The sequence below is a fragment of the Ovis aries genome, chromosome 4 (genome assembly GCF_016772045.2).
Source record: "Ovis aries strain OAR_USU_Benz2616 breed Rambouillet chromosome 4, ARS-UI_Ramb_v3.0, whole genome shotgun sequence".
NCBI classification, from domain to species: Eukaryota; Metazoa; Chordata; class Mammalia; order Artiodactyla; family Bovidae; genus Ovis; species Ovis aries.
Window position 1 is genome coordinate 106,933,372 of NC_056057.1, and position 20,744 is coordinate 106,954,115.

At 47.2% G+C, this 20,744-nt stretch overlaps 2 protein-coding genes across 2 annotated transcripts; both read left to right on the forward strand.

Moving 5' to 3' along the window:
* The first annotated feature begins 3,273 nt into the window (after positions 1–3,273).
* On the forward strand, positions 3,274–5,520 carry LOC121816042 (T cell receptor beta chain MC.7.G5-like). Its single transcript, XM_042248943.2, has 2 exons — positions 3,274–3,331; positions 3,441–5,520. The coding sequence occupies exons 1-2, from the start codon at positions 3,283–3,285 to the stop codon at positions 4,091–4,093; spliced, it is 702 nt and encodes a 233-aa protein (XP_042104877.1). The 5' UTR covers positions 3,274–3,282; the 3' UTR covers positions 4,094–5,520.
* Positions 5,521–7,514: 1,994 nt separating this feature from the next.
* Positions 7,515–8,693, forward strand: LOC101114438 (T cell receptor beta variable 7-9). The gene is made up of 3 exons (XM_027968394.1): positions 7,515–7,563; positions 7,669–8,055; positions 8,554–8,693. The coding sequence occupies exons 1-3, from the start codon at positions 7,515–7,517 to the stop codon at positions 8,691–8,693; spliced, it is 576 nt and encodes a 191-aa protein (XP_027824195.1).
* The last annotated feature ends 12,051 nt before the right edge of the window (positions 8,694–20,744 follow it).

Consider the following 20,744-nt stretch of genomic DNA (forward strand, 5'->3'; position numbering starts at 1 on the left):
GTTGCTCCAGCACCCTTTGTGTATGATCTCGTGTCCAGGAAACCACTGGTGTCTCTGTCACTGTCTCTGGACTCATTCTTTACTGTCCTGGACGACCACAGGGCTTGCAGGCCTGCAGGGTGCAGGCCAACAACAGGTGACCTAGAAAGGGTGAGCCAGAAGCACTGGCCAAGGCAGGCTTATCCACTGCAGACTCCCTTCTTCCAAGAAGGAACACAGGGCCTTTCATCCCAATTCTGATTGAGTGTCATATTTGAAGCTTCCTGGAGATCAGGCAGTACCCAGATGATGCAGGGTATTAAGGACGTGGAAAGGACTTTCGCCACTAATCTCGTGGCAGGAGCTGAACAGTGGTCCTGCCTTAAGCGAGATAACACGATCAACATATTTTGGTGTAGGAACGCTGGTAGCAGTATGCATCAGAAGGGAGACAGAGTCCGAGTGGGATGTACCATTAGAAGACAACTGAAATATTCTGCTTTAAAGATTATGAAGGGGATGCTGAGGGGTTTTATGGATGATATAGAGGAGAGGCTCTGGTTTTATCCTGGCAGGTCTGATTGCGGCATTTGCTAGGAGCAAATACTCTTAGGGGCTTCCCAGGTGGTGTTAGCGGTAAAGAATCCTCCTGCCAACAGGAGACGTCAGAGTCATGGTTCAGTCGCTGGCAGGAAGATCCCCTGGAGAAGGGCATGGCAGCCCACTCCAGTATTCTTGCCTGGAGAATCCTATGGACAGAGGAGCCTTGTGGGCTACAGTCCATGGGGTTGCAGAGTCAGACATGACTGAAGTGACTTAGCACACACACACACAATCCTCTTAGGGAGCCTTAGCATGCAGCCTCATTATTACTAGTGCTTGGCCCTCCTGGGGTCTCTGTGCGACTCAGCTTATTCACCAATGTCTCTATCTCTCTAACTGGGACAGGCCACTGTCTTCCAGCTGAGTGTCTTCAAACAACAACATAGAGTGACGCACCCTGAGTCATCTAAGCTAGTCCCAGGTTGGAAAGCTGTCTGGACAACGTATGGGCCTGGTTTGGTGTCTAACATGCTAGCCATGCACAAGGCTTTGGAGATCATTTCAGCTCAATTCCTGTGTTGTAACAGCTGTCTGCTCTGCTAAGGCGCTTCAGTCGTGCCCGACTCTGTGCGACCCCATAGACAGCAGCCCACCAGGCTCCCCCGTTCCTGGGATTCTCCAGGCAAGAACACTGGAGTGGGTTGCCATTTCCTTCTCCAATGCATGAAAGTGAGTAGCAACTGTAAATATGCTATCACATGCATGAAGTGAATCCTGAAATACTGGCACATTTCTCAAACTTCATATAAGATACATTTGAGTCCCTAGTGGTTGTCCGTGACTAAGCATAATTGTGTGTGTGTGTGTGTGTGTGTGTGTGTGTGTGTGTGTGTGAGTCGCTCAGTCCTGTCTGACTCCGCAGAAATCGAGCCCGGGTCTCCTGCATTGAAGGCAAATTCTTTACCAAATGAGCCGCCAGCGTAATTACCCCCATCACAATAAAATTCCAGGGGTGAACGTGTTGATGTTTGTGCTTGCTCCTAGCTGTTGCTCAGTGAGTATTCATTGAACAAATCAAGATGGCCTATAAGCTCTACAGGGACCTGGGTAGCAGCTGCAGGTCTGCGTTTTGTTTACACCCAGGGATCCAGACATAACCGATCTCTGTTGGGTAAAAAATAGAATGCCCTAGTTACGTGGATGGATGGTACTGTTGCCAACTGTTCTGGTTGTTTCAGGTGCTTCTTTCTTCTTCGTGATTCCCTGGAGCCTCGTATCTATCACGGAAGCTCCTGATCTGTGGAACGGTGATCGATCTGGGCTGCTGGCGCTGTGGGGGTCAGAGACCTGCGATCTGGAGAATGTGCGGCTTTGGCCACAGGGAGGCGCTCTGGCTCCGCTGAAACGCCAAGGCTGGCGGGGGGAGGGGCCGAGGCGAGGGCGGGGGGAGGGGCCGAGGCGAGGGCGGGGGGAGGGGCCGAGGCGAGGGCGGGGGCAGGGGCCGAGGCGAGGCCGGGAATGGGGGTGCGGTGGGGAGGAAGGGATCAGAGGGTTGGTCTTCCATCGTTGTTATCAGTAGGGTGCGCGTCATTTGTAGTCTGTGGGGTCGCACAGAGTCGGACATGACTGAAGCGACTTAGCAGCAGCAGCAGCAAAGACATCGAAGTCATTTTCAAACTGAGATCCGTTTGCCTTGTGCTGTTTTCTTGTGGCAACCTGTTTGCTTTAAGCCCAGCCAAGCCCTGTACCCTCGATACAGGCACAAGTGAAGTGAAAGTCGCTCAGTCGTGTCTGGCTGTTTGCGACCCCGTGGACTATACAGTCCATGGAATTCTCCAGGCCAGAATACTGGAGTGGGGAGCCTTTCCCTTCTCCAGGGGATCTTCCCACCCAGGGATTGAACCCAGGTCTCCCGCATTGCAGGCGGATTCTTTATCAGCTGAGCCACAAGGGCAGCCCCTTAACAGGCACAAAAAAATGGCTTATCTCTTGCATGGTCCTCTCACCGCTCTTCCCAGGGTCTGGCTCCTGGCTGGCATCATGGTATCATGCCTTTTAATGATGGGCACCGGTCCAGAACAGGACTATGCCCTTTCGGTTTTCCTCCCTCCACACAGCTGGGCAAAGGAGCTCAGGGAGTGTGTTGTTCAGTTGCTCAGTCATGTGGGACTCTCTGCAACCCCATGGACTGCAGCACGCCAAACTTCCCTGTCCTTCACTATCTCCCAGAGCTTGTTCCAACTCGTGTTCCGAGTCGGTGATGCCATCCTACCATCTCATCCTCTGTTGTCCCCTTCTCCCACCTTCAATCTCTTTCCAACGAGTCGGCTCTTCGCATCAGGTAGCCAAAGTATTGGAGCTTAGACACTGAGAGAAATGGTGTTTTGAATGTTGTCCTGCCTGACTGAGCAGGGAAGAAGGAGATGTCTTGAAGGGGATATAATTTGTCTGAGAGTAGCTCTTGGAAGGGAGCGGGACAGGGAGAGAATCTATATAATGAGGAGAGCAGCTAATAGCAGAAGAGCTCACTGTCAGAGGACTATCCCAGCCCAGTGGATTCAAATCTACCTTCTATCAGAATCTATATAAGGCATGAAAAGGGGAAGGAGAAACATCCCTCCGCACTGGGGAAACTGTCAGCATACTGACGTCACAGACAAAACCACCAACCAAGGCCGAGGAGGCCAGAGCCCACGCCCCCCCCCACCCCACACACCCCCACACCTCCCCCAGAGCATCCACCTTGACCCTGATTCCACCATGGGCTTCAGGCAGCTCTGCTGTGTGGCCCTCTGTCTCCTGGGCATAGGTGAGTCTGGAGTTCACACGGGCTGTCCTCTAACCCCAAACCATTTCCCTGTGGCTGCAGCAACGCCTTCCCCTCTGGCCTTTGTCTGAATTCTGTCCTTTTCTCCCAGCTGTCTCTGCGGACCCTGGGATCACTCAGATACCAAAATACCTAGTCATGGGAATGACGGACAAGAAATCTTTGAAATGTGAACAACATCTGGGACATAATGCTATTTACTGGTATAAACAGAGCGCCCAGAAGCCGCCAGAGCTCATGTTCATCCACAGCTACATGGAACTCAGTGGAAATGAGAGTGTTCCAAGCCGCTTCTGGCCTGAATGCCCAGACAGCTCTCAGTGCCGCCTGGACCTGAGCGCCCCGAAACCACAGGACTCCGCCGTCTATCTCTGCGCCAGCAGTGGAGACACAGCCCTGCAGAGTCGATTCCTTCCTGTGCACAAACCTCCAGGGTCCAGGCAGGAAGCCGTGGGGGCCATCCAGGTCTTGGATTGGCATTTCCCATCAGACCATAGCCCTGCCTGTGGGGTCACGTGGCATGGCAGTGGAGAGTTTCTTCACAGACATCAACAGTGTATGCCGGGCTCGTCCAAGGAGAAAGACTGTGAAAGACTGAGAAAGACTTTCTCGTCCGAGAAAGACTGTGCCAAGCCATTCAAGTTTAAGCAGTTTCTTAATCTGCTTTTTGCCGGGGGCCAGCATGAGGAACTCAGCCCGTGCAAAGGTCATGAGGAAGGAGGCTTGGCATATGCAAAGGCGTGATCAAGCCTCAGGAAACCCCCTGTTCCCGAGCATCTACCCCCAAAACCAGAGTCTTTTATGCTCTCACCTACACCTCTGACTTTACGGGGGCTCTCCCCCATAACCGTTTCTCTCGGAGAAGGAGTAATCGTGCAGCTCCAAGGCAATAAAAATTCCTGGGCGTGACAAGAGTGTTTCAGTTTACGGACTCCTCTGAAGACTATCTAGCCCGCCTGTATAGGTTCGTCCAGCCACATGTGATTGTTTACAGCCTCCCAACCTGAGAGGCACGAGATGTTTTAGACTTACTAAAGACAAATTCTTTTGGGGAGTTAGAAATTATTAGTATAATGGGTTGGTTAGGAATTATATTGGTGAAGGGGTTTTCATTTGTTGTGTCAATAATTGCTGCTAATTCCCTGCTCTGGGTGTGACAAGGGTGTCCAGGTCAAACCTCTCTGCTGACAGACTAGCTTGTGTGACAGGATTATCCATACTCCTGCCACTATGCACATGATTGTTTACTACCTCTCAACCATAAACAGCACAGAAAGTTTTGGAGTATTTTGAGAGTCTTAATTAGCATAGGGCTTTTCTCATTGTTGAGTCAATGATTGCCGCCAGGCCTCCATATCCTTAGGCACCTGGGAATATATTAATCAGTGTATTTGGAATATAGAAAAGGAAATGTAGTAGTTTTTGATGTTAGCAATACTAGATTTTTTGAGTTAATGGATTTTCTCTTTTGTAATAGATCACTGTACTTTGTTATAAATCACTGTGTCCTTGCTATGTAAAAATGTAACTTTATCACTATCTTAAGACTAAATAGATCTTAAGGGGAGCATTGGTGAAAGGATTTTCATTTGTTGGGCAGATGTTTGCTGCTAAATCTCCATATTCCCTGCCCTTATAATGAATATAACTAACATATAGGAGAAATAAGTATTAACCTTTAAGATTAATCATGTTAACCTTGGGTTAAATAAATTCCTTTCTTGATTGTAACTCACTACACCCTCACCCTATAGGAATGTAACTTTATTTGGAGGGTGGTGCCTGGTTTAAGAAAAAACACCCTTGGAAGAAATAAGTTTTTGGTTATCAGAAAGAAAGGATCATAAAATGTCAGCAGGTCTCACTCATGGCCAGAAGATGATGTACCTTTTTTATACATTTATGTGAAGCACCTGATTTTGATAAAGATCAGGACTGCTGACCCCCGCATGACTCTGTATTCATCCCTATGTGTAACAAAAGGTATATAAGCAAACCCCAAAATAAAGAAATTGGATCAGTTTCCGGAAAGACTGATTCCCCCATGTCGCTTCTTTCTTGCTCCCGTTTTTCTGGCTGAATTCCCATCTGGAGCATGGATGCTATTCCACGTAATCCAAGTTATTCAGCCTCTTTTTCTCCACTAATCTTCCTACTACACTATCCGTTTCTAATCTCTCTCTATATCTGTAATTAAATATGTATTTTTCCAAAGACGCCGACTCCGTCGCCCCACCTTCGAATCACCCTGGATCCACCGGGGCTGGACCCCGGCAGCTTTTCGCAATCGCTTTGATCCTCTGGGAACCCTTTCATAAGATCCTTGACCCTCTGGCCACAGCAGTCCTACCCATCCTCCTTCTAAAAGGTGCTTTTTCTCTGACTTCCCCTTCTATCCAAGCTAGATCCTGGATCTCAGCCCAGATCCCAGCTCCAGATATGCTCAAGCCTTCTTCAAAGCACCTTGTTATCTCTCCAGGGTCTCTGTCCATTCCTGCCCTTGAGGACCATGGACCCCCGATCCTGCTGGGATCGCTGTTCTCCAGTTCAGCCTCCTGGCTGCTTGTCCAAGGGCTCAGCCCCTCACTGGCCTCTCTTCCACTCCAGCCTTAACCCTCAGGCTTGATTCCTTTTTTCTTCTTTCTTTTCAGATCTTTACACCCTGCCATATCAGCCACAGAGTCCGATGTCTTTGGGTCACTGCTCACAACAGGCAGTGAGAACAGGCAGCGGCCTCCTGACGTTTCGGAGAGGACTTTGTGTTTGGGGTTGTCTTTGCTGAACCCCGTATCTTCCAGCCTCGGGGTTGCACATACCCACAGCCCAGGGCTGGCAGAGAGCCCTGTGTCCTGGAGGGTGAGCTGTCTGCCATCTACACAAAGGCTCCCTTCTCTTTCCTGCAGAGGGCCCTCCAGGGATGGGGACCCCTGACAGAGCCCCAAACCATAACAGCTCTGGCCAAGTCAGTCTACACGGTGACTCTATTCTATGTCTTTAGAGTTTGGGGATTTTTTTTTTTTAAAGCTGAGTGTGACAATGCCCTGGCAAATAGTTAAAAGATAAGCACATCCCGATCTAGTATTTTAATGCCTTGCTTATTGTGAAATAAGCAAGCCTGCTGTAAAGTGGATGGTTTGGCTTAAAGCTTCACAGGGATCCTCTAAACAAACACCAGCACCCCCGGGATCCTCTAAACAAATCCCAGCACCCCAGGACTCACGCCCTGCATGGGCCCGGAGGATAAGAAGGATGCTGCTGCCCTTTGGGGGGGAGCGGTGCATTGCTGGGAACTCGGCAGGTGCCTGGTTTCTGTGCCTCTCCTTTCCAGGAACCTCTGCAGCCAAGGGGAATCAGAGGAGGACTCCCAAGCAAGAGTTCCAGGGCTGGAGTCCCCACAAAGGACAGCGAGAGACCCAGGCTTTGGGAAGCAGGGTGAGAAATGTGTCCTCTGTCTTCACCTGTTCTCTTACCCTATAATCCAGCTCATCTGTTCTCTGATTTGTCCTGTTCCCACTTAAGGCTAGAACCTGAGCCCTACCCTGATCAAAGTCCCACATCTGCACAGGCCCTTGCTCTCAACTCCTCAGGCAGCCAACGGGCCCCTGCACCCCTCAGTTGAGGGCTAGCATGATGAGCTGGGTGCTTACTTTCTCACCTACTCTCCCTCCCTTGCACTGAAATGTCCTTCTAGGTTTCTGGTCTCAGCTTCTCACTTCATTTCCTCTCCACAGTGACACTTACAGAGATATTCTTTTTGTTTTGTTTCCTTTGGTCTCTTCATTCCCCATGTTTTCATCATTAAGCTCAGAAGTATGACACGCAGAGTCCATGCCCCCAGATTGTGGCTCTGAATTGGCCGTCGGAGAAGGGAGTGGGTCCCTCCCGTCTGTTGGGATCTTCACACCGGGCCTAGGTGTCCTGAAGCCTGTATTCTCCCAGGGTCCCTCTGCAGCTCGGGGGCTGGGAGTCTGCACCCCTCAGGACACACAAGGGCCAGTCCTAAGAGCATCACATGTCCACGGGCACTGAGGCTCCCTCATGTGGGGACACTCCTGAGTCTGTGGGTGCTGCCCAGGACTGTGACATCATCACAGGATCTCCTCCCTGGGGCTGCTAAGGACCAGATGCCTGACTGGGAGAGGCTTCAGCCCTGCCAGACACCCCCATGGACAGCAGGCTCTTCTGCTGGGCGATCCTTTGTCTCCTGGGAGTAAGTGCGTCCTGGAGGTGTGTGGGAAACTCCCATCCCATTCCCTTGACCTAAAGGCAGTTCCACACCTTTGCCTCATGCTCTTTCTGGCCTTTGTGCCTTCCCACAGGACACTTGGTACCTGGTGTCAGCCAGAGCCCTCGCCACTACATCACAGAGATGGGATGGGATGTGACTCTGAGGTGTGACCTCATGCCTGGTCATTTGTACCTCTACTGGTACCGACAGACCCTGGGAAAGGGCATGGAGTTTCTGATGTCCATCTACAACAAAGAGCCTTCAGAAAAGGCACACTTTATGGAGGATTGCTTCTCAGCTGAGATGCCTAATGGAGCGTACCTCATTCTGAAGATGCATCCCGCACAGCTAGGGGACTTGGCCATGTTCCTCTGTGCCAGCAGCTTGCCCACAGCCTTGCAGAGATGCTTCCTTGCCCTTTCACAAACTCCACAGTGTCTCTATGCCTTGCTCAAGGCTGCAGTGCGTGGGGTTGGAGGTCTGGGAGGCTGAAGCTGCTTTCCATTTGCACAGGTCATAATCAGCTTTAATTTGCAGAAGAAGAAATGTTGCACAGGACATCTGGGACTGTGGTATTCAGGAAAGGCTCCCAGGCACCACAGAATATGGCCACGGCCCCCAGCAATGGGACCGACCTGGCTAATGAGTGACCTGGAGAGCCTACAGGGCAACCTCTGTATTCTCTTCCGCTCTCTTTGTGTTATTCCCTATTTTGCAAAACATGCCTTCCTTCTCTCTTTGAGTGGAGACTGGCTTACTGGAGAGGAGAGGGGAGAATTGCAAGGGAATATCCAGGAGCCTCCAACTGGGAACTTTCCAGAAGACAAAGGATCTCAACATGAGAGCTGAGTACTGGTGGGAGAAGGATGTTCTGGGACAGAAGGTATACAAGGCAGAAGTACCGTGGGACCCTGCTGGCCAGCATAGCGAGTTTCCTTGGCCCTGTGTATGTGACCTCATGCTCTTGGGCTTGCAGAGATCCAGTCCAACAAGAATGTCACCACAGGGGACGGACTAGGCAAGAGCAAACATGCACAGCGCATCCTACGCCCAGAGCTGCTTGCTCTGAACCTGATGGGTGAAGACAGGACTGACTTCTCAGAGGCTAAGACCTGAGGGTTCCTGAACAATGGCCTGGAGACATTGAAAGTTTGTGGTTGTGCGCCATGAGCTATGTTGGGATTCATGACCTCCAGAGGAGAGGATTTTGATCCGAGGCCAGAGACGAGCTTGATCACTTGAGGCTTTTGTGTAATAAAGTTTTATTAAAGTATAAAAGGGATAGAGAAAGCTTCTGACATAGACATTAGAAGGAGGCAGGAAGAGTGCCCCCCTTGCTAGTTTTTAGCAAGGAGTTATATATCTGCTAGGGCTTCCCTTGTGGCTCAGCTGGTAATGAATCTGTCTGCAATGCAAGAGACCTGGGTTCGATCCCAAGATTGGAAAGATCGCTAAAGAAGGGAAAGGCTACCCACTCCAGTGTTCTGGCCTGGAGAATTCCATGGACTGTATAGTCCATGGGGTCGCAAAGAGTCGGACACGACTGAAGCAACTCAGCAGCAGCAGCAGGAAGCTTGGTGGCTTGGTGGTAAAGAGTCTGCTGGCAATGCAGGAGCTGCAGGAGACTTGGGTTCAATCCCCGAGTCAGGAAGATCTCCTGGAGAAGGGAACGGCCACCCGCTCAAGAATGCTTGCCTGTAGAATTCCATGGACAGAGGAGCCTGGTGGACAGCAGTCTGTGGAGTTGCAAAGAGCCAGACATGACTGAGCAATGAACACTTTCACTTTTCACTCAATTAAATAGATCTGGCAGACCAGAAGGGGGAGCTCTTGTCTCCTGTGATGGTAGCAGATCCCAACAGAAGGAAGAAAGATTCCTCGTCTTTCCTGTCAAGGACTCAGTCGCTGAAAAACCAGACCTTCCTTTCTAGCTCTCCCACCTTCCTTTTCCTCTCTACAAAAGCATGGTGCAGGAACCTGCACATGACTTACTGTAGCTACAGAAAGCTGTGAGTCAAGTTTACTCAATGTCTTGCTGAGGGATATAGCCAGGGAGACAGCCTCTGAGCGAACTCTGAGAAACTGCTCTGAAAGGTGTGGGGGTGGTGGGGGCTTGGGGGAGGTAACCGTATCTGTGATTTGGGGAAAGGGATTATGTGCAATCATTATGTGCATCTCTTTAGAAGGTTGCTGCTAGTCACAAAGTACGGGAATACACAAGGATCCATGTTCTTAAACTTTTTTTCTGAATATATCTATCTGAAGCCTGTCTGCCAGCTTTCCCAGAGCACAGAGTGCCTCACTTCTGATCTCTTCCTTGAACTCCTTTCAGGGTGTGTTGAAGGTCAGCAGCTGTGGTGGCTAAAAACTTAATCCTTATAGAGGCAGATGGCCAGTGATATTCTTTAGCCAGCCATGCCCATCTTTGCTGGAGAAATTACTGAGCAGTCTATTTATTTCAAGTCAACAGTAGCTACAGTGTAGGGAGCTCTAAATATCTGATAAAGTGTCTATAAGTATCTTTCAGTTCAGTTCAGTCACTCAGTCGTGTCCGACTCTTTGTGACCCCATGAATCACAGCACGCCAGGCCTCCCTGTCCATCACCAACTCCCGGAGTTCACTCAGACTCACGTCCATCGGGTCAGTGATGCCATCCAGCCATCACATCCTCTGTCATCCCCTTCTCCTCCTGCCCCCAATCCCTCCCAGCATCAGAGTCTTTTCCAATGAGTCAACTCTTCGCATAAGTATCTTTAGAAAGAACACTTGTTCAAAAGGATAATACAAAAACATTAATGGTTGTTAACTCTGGGTAGTGGGACACGCTTTTATTACAGGCAGTGAAATGAGTAATATTAAATACTAATTTTATGCATTTTGTCAAATAGATATACTTGAGCAGCATCGCTTCAGTCAAGATACAGATGTGTTATCACCTCTTGTGTGTTTTGTCTCCTTCCAGTTAATACCTCCTTCCCCACTGGTAACTACTGGTCTGATATCCATCACACTTTTTTGTGACTAGCATCATTCATGTAACATAGTTCTTGTGTTATTCATCCTTATTGTTCTATTATTGGTAGTTTATTCTTTTATATGGTGTATATTTGGCTCAGATGGTGAAGCATCTGCCTGCAATGTGGGAGACCCAGGTTTGATCCCAAGGTCAGGAAGATCCTCTGGAGAAGGAAATGGCACCCCACTCCAGTCCTCTTGCCTGGAAAATCCCATGGACGGAGGAGCCTGGTGGGCTCCAGTCCATGGGGTCACAAAGAGTCGGACACGACTGAGCGACTTCACTTTCACCACAATTTCTATGTTCGTTTACATGCTGATGAACACGTATGTTGTTCTAGATTTTGTCTGTTGTGTATAAAGCTGCAATAAGCAGGGTTCCGATTATAATGCTTTTGTGTGGACATACACTTTCATTTTTCCTGGGTAAATACCTAGGAGTGGGCTTGCTGGATTTTATGATAAGTACTTATTTCACTATAAAAGTGAGTACACTATTTTCCCAAGTGGTGATACCATTTAGCTTCTCACCAGGAAGTTGAGTTCTAGTTGCTTCAGTTTGTGCTGGAAAAAAAAAGTAGAATGGTGGGGGAGTGAAGTAAATATGGTGATTTAAAGGAGTTGTGACTAGCACTACAACCAGCTGGGAAATACCACACAGGAAACATGGAGGGCTCCAGAGAAGATGGAGGTTAAAAAAAAAAAAAAAAATCCGGGAAATTACTGGAAAGCTTCCTGCCCCAGATGACAATGTAAACATTTCCAATTCATTAGGAGGAGGTACTGTGGAGGCTCTCCTTGGTCGTTTGACATTGTTGTTGTGTTAAACCCGTGGCTTAAGCCCAGCTGTTTTCACTGATGGCTGTGTGCTTAGCAAGACCTCATGTGGCCCTGTCCTGTCCACTTCACAGCCAACCGATGGTCAGATCCTTGCTCTTTTCAGGTTATGAGGAGGATGAGGTCTTCAGGTTGAACAGGGTGCAAGGGCACTTCAGGTGAATAGACGGACCTGTGGAAGCAAACTTAAAGGCAAGGTTGGTATAGTGGCTATAATTTTGACCTAATTAGCAGTGTGGTGGTGGTTTAGTCGCTAAGTCATGTCTGACTCTTGCGACCCCATGAACTGTAGCCCGCCAGGCTCCTCTGTCCATGGGATTTCTCAGGCAAGAATACTGGAGTGGGTTGCCCTCTCCTTCTCCAGGGTATCTTCCCAACCCAGGGATCGAATCCACGTCTCCTGCATTGCAGGCAGATTCTTTACTTCTGAGTCACCGGTTGATCCTTTAAAGCAGCTGTCCTCAACCTTGCTGGCACCAAGGATCAGTTTCAGGGAAGACAATTTTTCACAGATGGAGGGTGGGGGATGGTTTCAGGATGATTCACGTGCACTACAGTTATCGTGCACTTTATTCTTTTTAACATTACATCAGCTCCACATCAGATCATCAGCTCCACATCAGATCATCAGGCACTAGATCCCAGAGGCGGGGGGCCCCTGCCGTACAGCACCACCCAAATCTCCATTAGAATCTATGAAACTCATTGGGTTTTCATAATTTTCTTGAGGAAGTCAAAGGCAGTCTTAGCTTTTTGGCCAGGTCATGTGACAGGGTTAGAGAAGACCAGGGGAATGCAGATTCCATGGGCATGGTCAGAAACTCCTGGAAGGGCTTTGAGTTTTCATAGTTTTTGGAATTTATAAGTTCTGGGAAATTTCACTTAGTTTTCAAAGGAGAGCTTTACAGTTCTTATCTGGATTATTAGCTGAAATCTTGTTTGGGGGGAAAATAAGGGGAAAAGTTCCTTGATGATAGGAGTCATTATTTCAGGAAAAGATGGATATATACTAGTTTCTACTGGAATAAAAACTTAGTGTTTACATGAAACATTGGCTTCTCTTAGAGAATTTGATAACTTGAGCATCCTTCTCCATAATACAACATTTTGAAATGCTGATATAAAATATGCTAGGTGGGCTGCAGGTTAAGAATTCCTATTAATTGTCCTTACATTTTCTTACATGGTAACATCTTCTATATTCTTATTTATATCACAGATCTTCATGTAGTATATTTGTTATGCTTGTTTTAAATTGTTAATTCATTGAATTCAATAACTCACTTTCTGGGGCTACATATTGTAGTTAGTTTTATTCTTTCTGGTCCTTTAGTGGTATTTCGTACCCAGCTGTTGATTTCTGCAATAAAAATGCAGGTGAGATTGTATCAAAGTAAAGAAAGGGTAAGGCAAGAGCAGAATGAAAATTATTTTCACCAATTGTTTTCTCACTGCTGACCTGGACTCACCCTTCATCTTACTCATATTCCAGCCCCAAAGAGCTTCAGTCTTTCCAGAATATTCTGTTGATTTTTGATGAATCTCTAGTGCTCACATTTACCTCTTGCCTCATCAGGTTCCCCTAATGAAGGAGCCAGGTGATGCAACCTAGGTGATGCTAGGTTGCAATTTTAGAAGGGTCCAGAAGCCAGTGGCTCTACATTTTGTCCATTGTTACAATATCAGTCGGGCTTCTCTTGTCTGAAATATAATGACTGTTTATTATGGGGCCTCAGGCATCTCTTAAACAATCTTCTGAGTTTTTTTTTTTTTTTCCTTCAAATACTTAAGTTCTGACTGGCAATCTTGCAATTTTTTCTAATTGACACCAAAAGATGCCAAGTGTTCCATAAAGTAGAGAAATACACCTTCCTCAGTGTAATTTATAGTGATTGCTCATATTTCTATGATTTTGTGTAGAACCTTCTCCTTATCTACTATCAGAAACTCCATAAGACACATATGATGCTATTGTGAAAGGTTTTAATGAGTTATGTATACACAAAATTGGTAAAAAGTATTCAGTTACAGGACATTTCCATCTGGGCTTGAGTTAATTTGATCTGACTTATATCCATGAAGATTCACTCAGGGTGGAATTTCCCTCCCCTGGGTGGATCTTATAAGAGATCTGGTCACTCTTAGCTTGCTGGCACATCAGCTAGTCATTGATGACATTGACACACTGCCCGACAGTGTCGCATGCAGCCGAATCAGCGATCTCTTCTCAATGGTTTTTGGAGGGCTTGTTGCCTTCAGACTTGGAAAGTCAAGAAATAGATTCTATTAGAATATCTATATTCACTCTATATAATTCACTATGTAAGACCAAGTAACAGGTAATTCAATGTAAACATATAAAGAAACATGGATTGGAAGTAAATTATCTCCAATGGGAGATACTGGCTCTGGAAATAAGTCCTTCTTAGATTCTATTTTCCCAAATCCCTCTATTAATTTTGTTATTCTGCATTAATCCATTAGTATCCTTTCTGGGCTTCCTGGTGGCTCAGAGGTTAAAGTGTCTGCCTGCAATGTGGGAGACCTGGGTTTGATTCCTGGGTCAGAAAGATCCCCTGGAGAAGGAAATGGCAACCCACTCCAGTACTCTTGCCTGGAGAATCCCATGGACAGAGGAGCCTGGTGGGCTGCAGTCCATGGGGTTGCAAAGAGTCAGACACGACTTCACTTTCACTTTCACTTTATCATTTCTGGCATAATAGTTACAGAAGGTTAGGATATTTTATTTCTTACTTGAGCATCAAAGAAAAGTCTAGAGAAATATGATCATTTATCTATACACATTTACTCATATATGGGCAAACGGGCATTGTATGAATATTATTATCAATGAAAAGAGGCAGAAAGAGGATTTCAGAAAGAGACAAGATAGAAGAGATTTTCCAGAAACAAGGGGCATTATTTTCTTATTCTGGGGTAAGCTGATTAGTGGGAACATTGCAGAAAGGCCTATGTGGTCTGCTTTGAGTAAGTTGTCTGCAGTCATGAGAAGAAAACCAAGTTTAGCGTCTCATCTAACCTAAGCCAGGTTTGTACCATTCGCCTCATCAAAAACTGCTTAAAGTCAAAACAGTTCTTTCAGGGCCACATTTCTTTTTTGCTTAAAATACAAAGTCACAAATCATCTAGGGCTGGCTTGTATATGATCTGTGTGTATGTGTGTGTGTGTGTGTGTGTGTGTGTGTGTGACTTTAGGAGAAACAAAGCAAAAGCCCCCCACCCCAAAACAAAGAACATACTGCAATAGGCAAATATTGAAATAGTTTCTAATTTAAACACATCCCATGATTATCATCTCAGGGCAAAGTCAATGTCTTGGTTATCACCCATAGGTCTCATGGGGGTACTGTGGACTGCCAAACTCCAGAAGTTTCTGGGGCAGAGCAAGCAGATAGAGCTAGTGCCTGGGACCAGGAGGGTTAAGAAGCAGCAATATGTGGTGCTGTTTTCCTCTAGAAGCCTCACTAGCATAGGCACTAATTTGCAGGCTTGCTGTCCCAGCTGGGAGCCATGAACGTCAACTATGCAGAGCTGAGGGAGCCTCTGAGGTTGCAGGAAAAGTGAAGGGCATGGAGCTGGGAGGGGGCAGACACAGGAAGAGAAACACCCGCCTCAAAGGAAAAGCAAAGGAGCCATGGGGAAGGGCGTGCGGCCTAAATCCAGCCTCGCCTTAACTAGCACATTGAGCTCACATGTCATCTAAGAGACTTGGCGGGACAGAGCAGGGTTCCTGGATCAGCTGAGCTGGAAAGGGGGGGCCAGGTTCATGAGAACGTGCAGAGGCAATGACATCAGAGCAGTGACGTCACTGCCTCACCTGCAGTCAGAGGAAGGAGGCCCAGAACCCCAGCTCCCAGAGAGCAGAGCTCTGAGCAGGGAGACGCCTGCCCGCTCTGCCCCTCCTGCCATGGGCTGCGGCCCCGTCTGCTGTGTGGCTCTGTGTCTCCTGGCAGCAGGTGGGGCCTTGGCACAGGGGAAACCCGTGCCTGGCCTGACTCTGCCTGAATCCAAGACAGCATCAGGTTCTCTCCCACGTTCTATCTCAGCCCCAATCTTCTACCCCACAGGCCCTGTGGATTCTGGAGTCACTCAAACCCCGAGATACATGATTAAAGCAAGAGGACAGTGAGTGGCACTGAGATGCTCCCCTGCCTCGGGCCAACCCCCCACCACCCAGAGTATCTTGGTACCAACAGGCCCTGAGTCAGGGCCCTCAGTTCTTTGAGTTTTATGAAATTGCAGAGAACTAAAGGCCACTTCCCAGATCTGCTGCTACTGCTAAGTCACTTCAGTCATGTCTGACTCTGTGCAGCCCCATGGACTGCAGCCCACCAGGCTCCCCCGTCCCTGGGTGACGTATGGGGAAGGTCTAGGGCAGAAACTATGCATGAAGTGGTTGAGAATAGATCTAGAGCTACAAAATGAGTAAAAAAAGAAAAAAAAAACTGTGTTATTCAAAGCAATCTCTTTCCTCCTCCCTCCCACAGTCTTGAATCACCAGTGTTTATAACAACCAGCATCACCTGGGGCTGGTCCAGGTGAGGTCCTCACCATGTAGATGATGTGATGATGGTGTATGAAACCCAGAGTTGACCTTATTCCTTCTAGACCTCTCTCCCTTGCCTGCGTCCTCTGGGCATGGTTCGGTGCCTCCCACACACAGAAGAGGGCGTGGCTCCCCTGGTTATAAACAGGCAGAGGCTCTCCAGATCAATTCTGCTTCCCTGGAATCACTTCACCACCCAGATTCTATTTGCTTCAGATCACTGCTTTGGGGCCATCTCAGGATGCGACACGCTCTGTGACCACACTTTGCTAAATTCCCTGAAACACAGAAGGATCTTAAATCCTCTGCATCCACTCTCTGTCTTCCCACGGCCCCACGGGCCCTCTCTCCTCTCCACACATGACCGGGTACTACTCATTTCTCAGGGCCTGGCTTAGACCTGCCTTCCTCCTTGCTTCTTGTCCTGACTTGCTACGGTGCTATACTGTTGACTAGTTTGCTCATGCTGTGCTGTGCTTAGCTGCTCTGTCGCATCTGACTCTCTGCAATGCCGTGGACTGTAGCCTGGCAGGCTCCTCTGTCCATGGGATTCTCCAGGCAAGGATACTGGAGTGGGTGGCCATGCCCTCCTCCCGGGGACCTTCTCAGGCTGCCGTAATAAACACCAGGCTGTGTGACTTGGACCACACACGCTGATTTTCTCACAGTTCTGGGGCCTGAAAGCCAAGATGCAGGTGCTAGGGTTTGTTTCCGGTGAGAACTCTGCTCCTGGCTGGAAGCCAGCTGCCTCCTCCCCGTGTCCTCATGGGACCTCTCCTCTGGGTTTTCACAGAGAAAGGGCTCTCTGGCATCTCCTCCTCTCACATGAGGATGCTAGTTACGCTGTGTTAGAGTCCCCTCGCATAATGCTATTCATCTGTAACCACCTCCCTCAAGGTCCTAAGTTCAATACAGTCTCACGGGGTTTAGGACTTCAACAGTTGAATTTAGGGGAGACATAAGTCCTTCTATGAAAACTGTCTGACAACCTTTGCTTTCATAGAAAAAGCCAAGTATGTAAACATATAACTTGTGATAATTAATGCCCATTTGCATAGAGTGGCTCAGTGGTAAAAGATCTGTTTTCAATGGAGGAGATGCAGGAGATGTGTGGAAGACGTGGGTTCCATCCCTGGGTGGGGAAGATCCCCAGGAGTAGAGAATGGCAGCCCAGCCCAATATTCTTACCTGGAAAATTCCATGGAGAGAGGGGCCTGGTGGGCTACAGTCCATGGGGTCACAAAAAGTTGGACATGACTGAGCACGCACAGATATGCTGTGAACAGAGCTGCATGGAGTTTTTTTCCCCAGCAAAATTCAGACATTTATCCTCGTGTATGAACAACTGGATTCAAGCCCAGACTTCCAGTTTGTGTGAATGTTTCAACATTTTCTTTTCTGGCTATGTCTTAAGTCTTGTCAGAATATGCCATACTGAGCACTCTTCTAATCAAAGTATTCTCGTTAGTACAGCTCCCGGGGAGTATACTTTAAAGTGATTATAGTAACATAGTATGGTTTCTTTAAAAAGCTATGGCTTATAATTAAATGTGGGTGTGAATCCAAGTTGCCACTCCTTTTCAGTTTCTCTAAGTCTCCTAAGTCTGACAATCTCAGAAGCTGGAGTTGGGATTTTTTCTATTTCTCCTTTGTATCACCTGTATAGTTGATTTATACTGTTGTCTTAGTTCCAGGTGTACAGCTCAGTGATTTGGTGATGCATATATACACATACACATATAGAAGCGGAAAACGTAGAAGCAGTAACAGATTTCATTTACCTGAGCTCCAAAATCACTGCAGATGGGGACTGCAGTCACAAAATTAAAAGACACTTGCTCCTTGGAATAAAAGCAATGACAAACCTAGACAGCATATTAAAAAGCAGAAACATCACTTTGCCAATAAAGGTCTGTCTAGTCAAAGCTATGGATTCTTCAGTAGTCATGCATGGATGTGAGAGTTGGAACATAAAGAAGGCTGAGCACTGAAGAATTGATGCTTTCAAACTGTGGTGTTGGAGAAGACTTTTGAGAGTTCCTTGGACTGCAAGGAGATCAAACCAGTCAATCCTAAAGGAAATCACCCTGAACATTCATTGGAAGGACTGATGCTGCAGCTAAAGCTCCAATACTTTGGCTATCTGATGTGAAGAGCTGACTCATTGGAAAAATCCCTGATGCTGGGAAAGATTGAAGGCAGGAGGAGAAGGGGATGACAGAGGATGAGATGGTTGGATGGCATCACTGATTAAATGGATGAGTCTGAGCTAACTCTGGGAGATAGTGGAAGACAGAGGAACCTGGGATGCTACAGTCCATGGGGTCGCAAAGAGTAAGACACAATTTAGTGACTGAAAAGCAGCAACGAAAATACATATGTGTGTATGTATATGTTTTCAGAATCTTCTTCCTTGTAAGCTGTTAGAAAATACCAAGTACAATTCCCTGTGCTATGTAGTAGGTCCCTGTTGATTATCTATTATTTATTTTATATATTGTAATGCTTATATGTTCATCTCAAACTCCTAATTGATCCCTCCCCGCTAAGAGTCAGACACGATTGAGAGACTTCACTTTCACTTTTCACTTTCATGCACTGGAGAAGGAAATGGCAACCCACTCCAGTGTTCTTGCCTGGAGAATCCCAGGGAGGGGGAAGCCTGGTGGGCTGCCGTCTATGGGGTCACACAGAGTCGGACACGATTGACGTGACTTAGCAGCAGCAGCACCACCTTTCTCCTGCTGGCTCAGGCGGTAAAGAATCTGCTGCAATGCAGGAGACCCGGGTTCCCTCCCTGGGTTGGGAAGATACCCTGAAGAAGGAAATGGTGACAGACTCCAGTGTTCTTGCCTGGGAAATTGCACGGACAGGGAAGCCTGGTAGGCTACAGTCTACGAGTCAGACACGACTAAGCGACTAGCAATTTCCACTTTCACTTTTCCTCATTGTAACCATGAGTTTCTTTTCTATGTCTGTGGGTCTATTTCTGTTTTGTAAATAAGTTCATTTTTACCTAATTTTTTTAGATTCCACTTGTAAGCTGTATCATATAATATTTGTCTTTCTCTGCCTTACTCCATTAGTATGTTAATCTCTAGGTCCAAACATTTTATTGAAAATAACATTATTTCATTCTTTTTGTGGCTGAGTAATACTCCACTGTGTATATATATATATATATAATATGTATATATATACATACTATATATCTATTCATTTGTTGATGAATATTTAGGATGCTTCTATATCTTGAGTATTGTAAATAGTGCCACGAAGAACATGAGGTCCATGTATTTTTTAGAATTATAGTTTTGTCTAATTTTATGTCTACAGATGGGATTGCAAGATCATACAGTAACTCTATTTTTAGTTTCTTAAACAGCCTCCATACTCTTCTAAGACTCATTTGAAAAGACCCTGATGCTGGGAAAGATTGAGGGCAGGAGGAGAGGGGGGTGACAGAGGATGAGATGGTTGGATGGCATCACTGACTCAGTGGACATGGGTTTGGGTGGACTCTTCAACCCCTCCCAGGCAGCCTGCTTACCATGGGCCCACAGTAGCTCTGGGAGTTGGTCCTAGACAGGGAGGCCTGGCATGCTGCAGTTCATGGGGTCTCGAGAAGTCGGACACAACTGAGCAACTGAACTGAACTGAACTCTTCTAATAGCTATGCCAGTTTTCATTCCCACCAACAGTGTAGGAGGGTTTCTTTTTCTCCACACTGTCTCCAGCATTTATTACTTGCAGACTTTTTAATGATGCTTATTCTGACCAGTGTGAGGTGATACCTCACTATAGTTTTGACTTGCATTCCTTTAACAATTATTGTTGTTGCCAAACTTTTCTTGTGCTTGTTGACCATCTGCATGTCTTCTTTGGAGAGAAGTCCCCCTACGTCTTCTACTGACTGGATAGTTATTTCAAGATTTTATAAGATTAGAAATAAATAGGTTCATATGTATAAAACCTCTTTATAAAGTACACTACTTAGAATTTGGCAATACTTAATTTAAACATAAAATCTGGAAATATATGGTTCTGATTAATCAGAAGGAGCTATGGAATACATGTTTCCAGGATGGCTTCACTTGAGACCATCAGAGTGTTTATTTTATGGCCTGTACTATTTCCTCTTAGCAGACTACCGTGATAGTGATGGTGGAGCAATTTTTTTTTCTTAGTTGAAGTGTCTCTTCATACAATCTTCTACCTCCAGAGGCTGAGTGGATTTCAAGATCAACCCTAATTCAGCCAGGTTGGGGAGGCATAAGAACAGGAGTGTGAGGGTGTGTGTGTGTGTGTGCGCGCGTGCATGCGTGTGTGTGTATGTGTGTGTGTGTGTGTGTGTGGAGGGGTTGTCCTGAGGGCTGTTGGGAATTTCCATTCCTGCTTTAGACCTAAAGTACAAATCCATGAGACTGTGGACCATTGGCCACTAGGAGCCACTGTGGGCCCATGGTAAGCAGGCTGCCTGGGAGGGGTTGAAGAGGCACCCAAGAGAGCGGAGCTTAAGGGAACCTTGACTACATGCCTGCATCAGGGAGCAGGTGTGAGTTCCCCTAGTGCTTCCAGGACACAAGGAACTAGGGCTGACTCCTCACTGCCCAGGGGAGTGGGGACATCCCTGGAGCTTCAGGATGTACTCAGGGGGACCCTGCATGGGAAGTGGAGGGTGAGGGGTTCAGGTGGCTGGTGAGGGCTCGGTGATGAGTGTCAGGAAGGAGCAGAGAGAGGAGAAGTC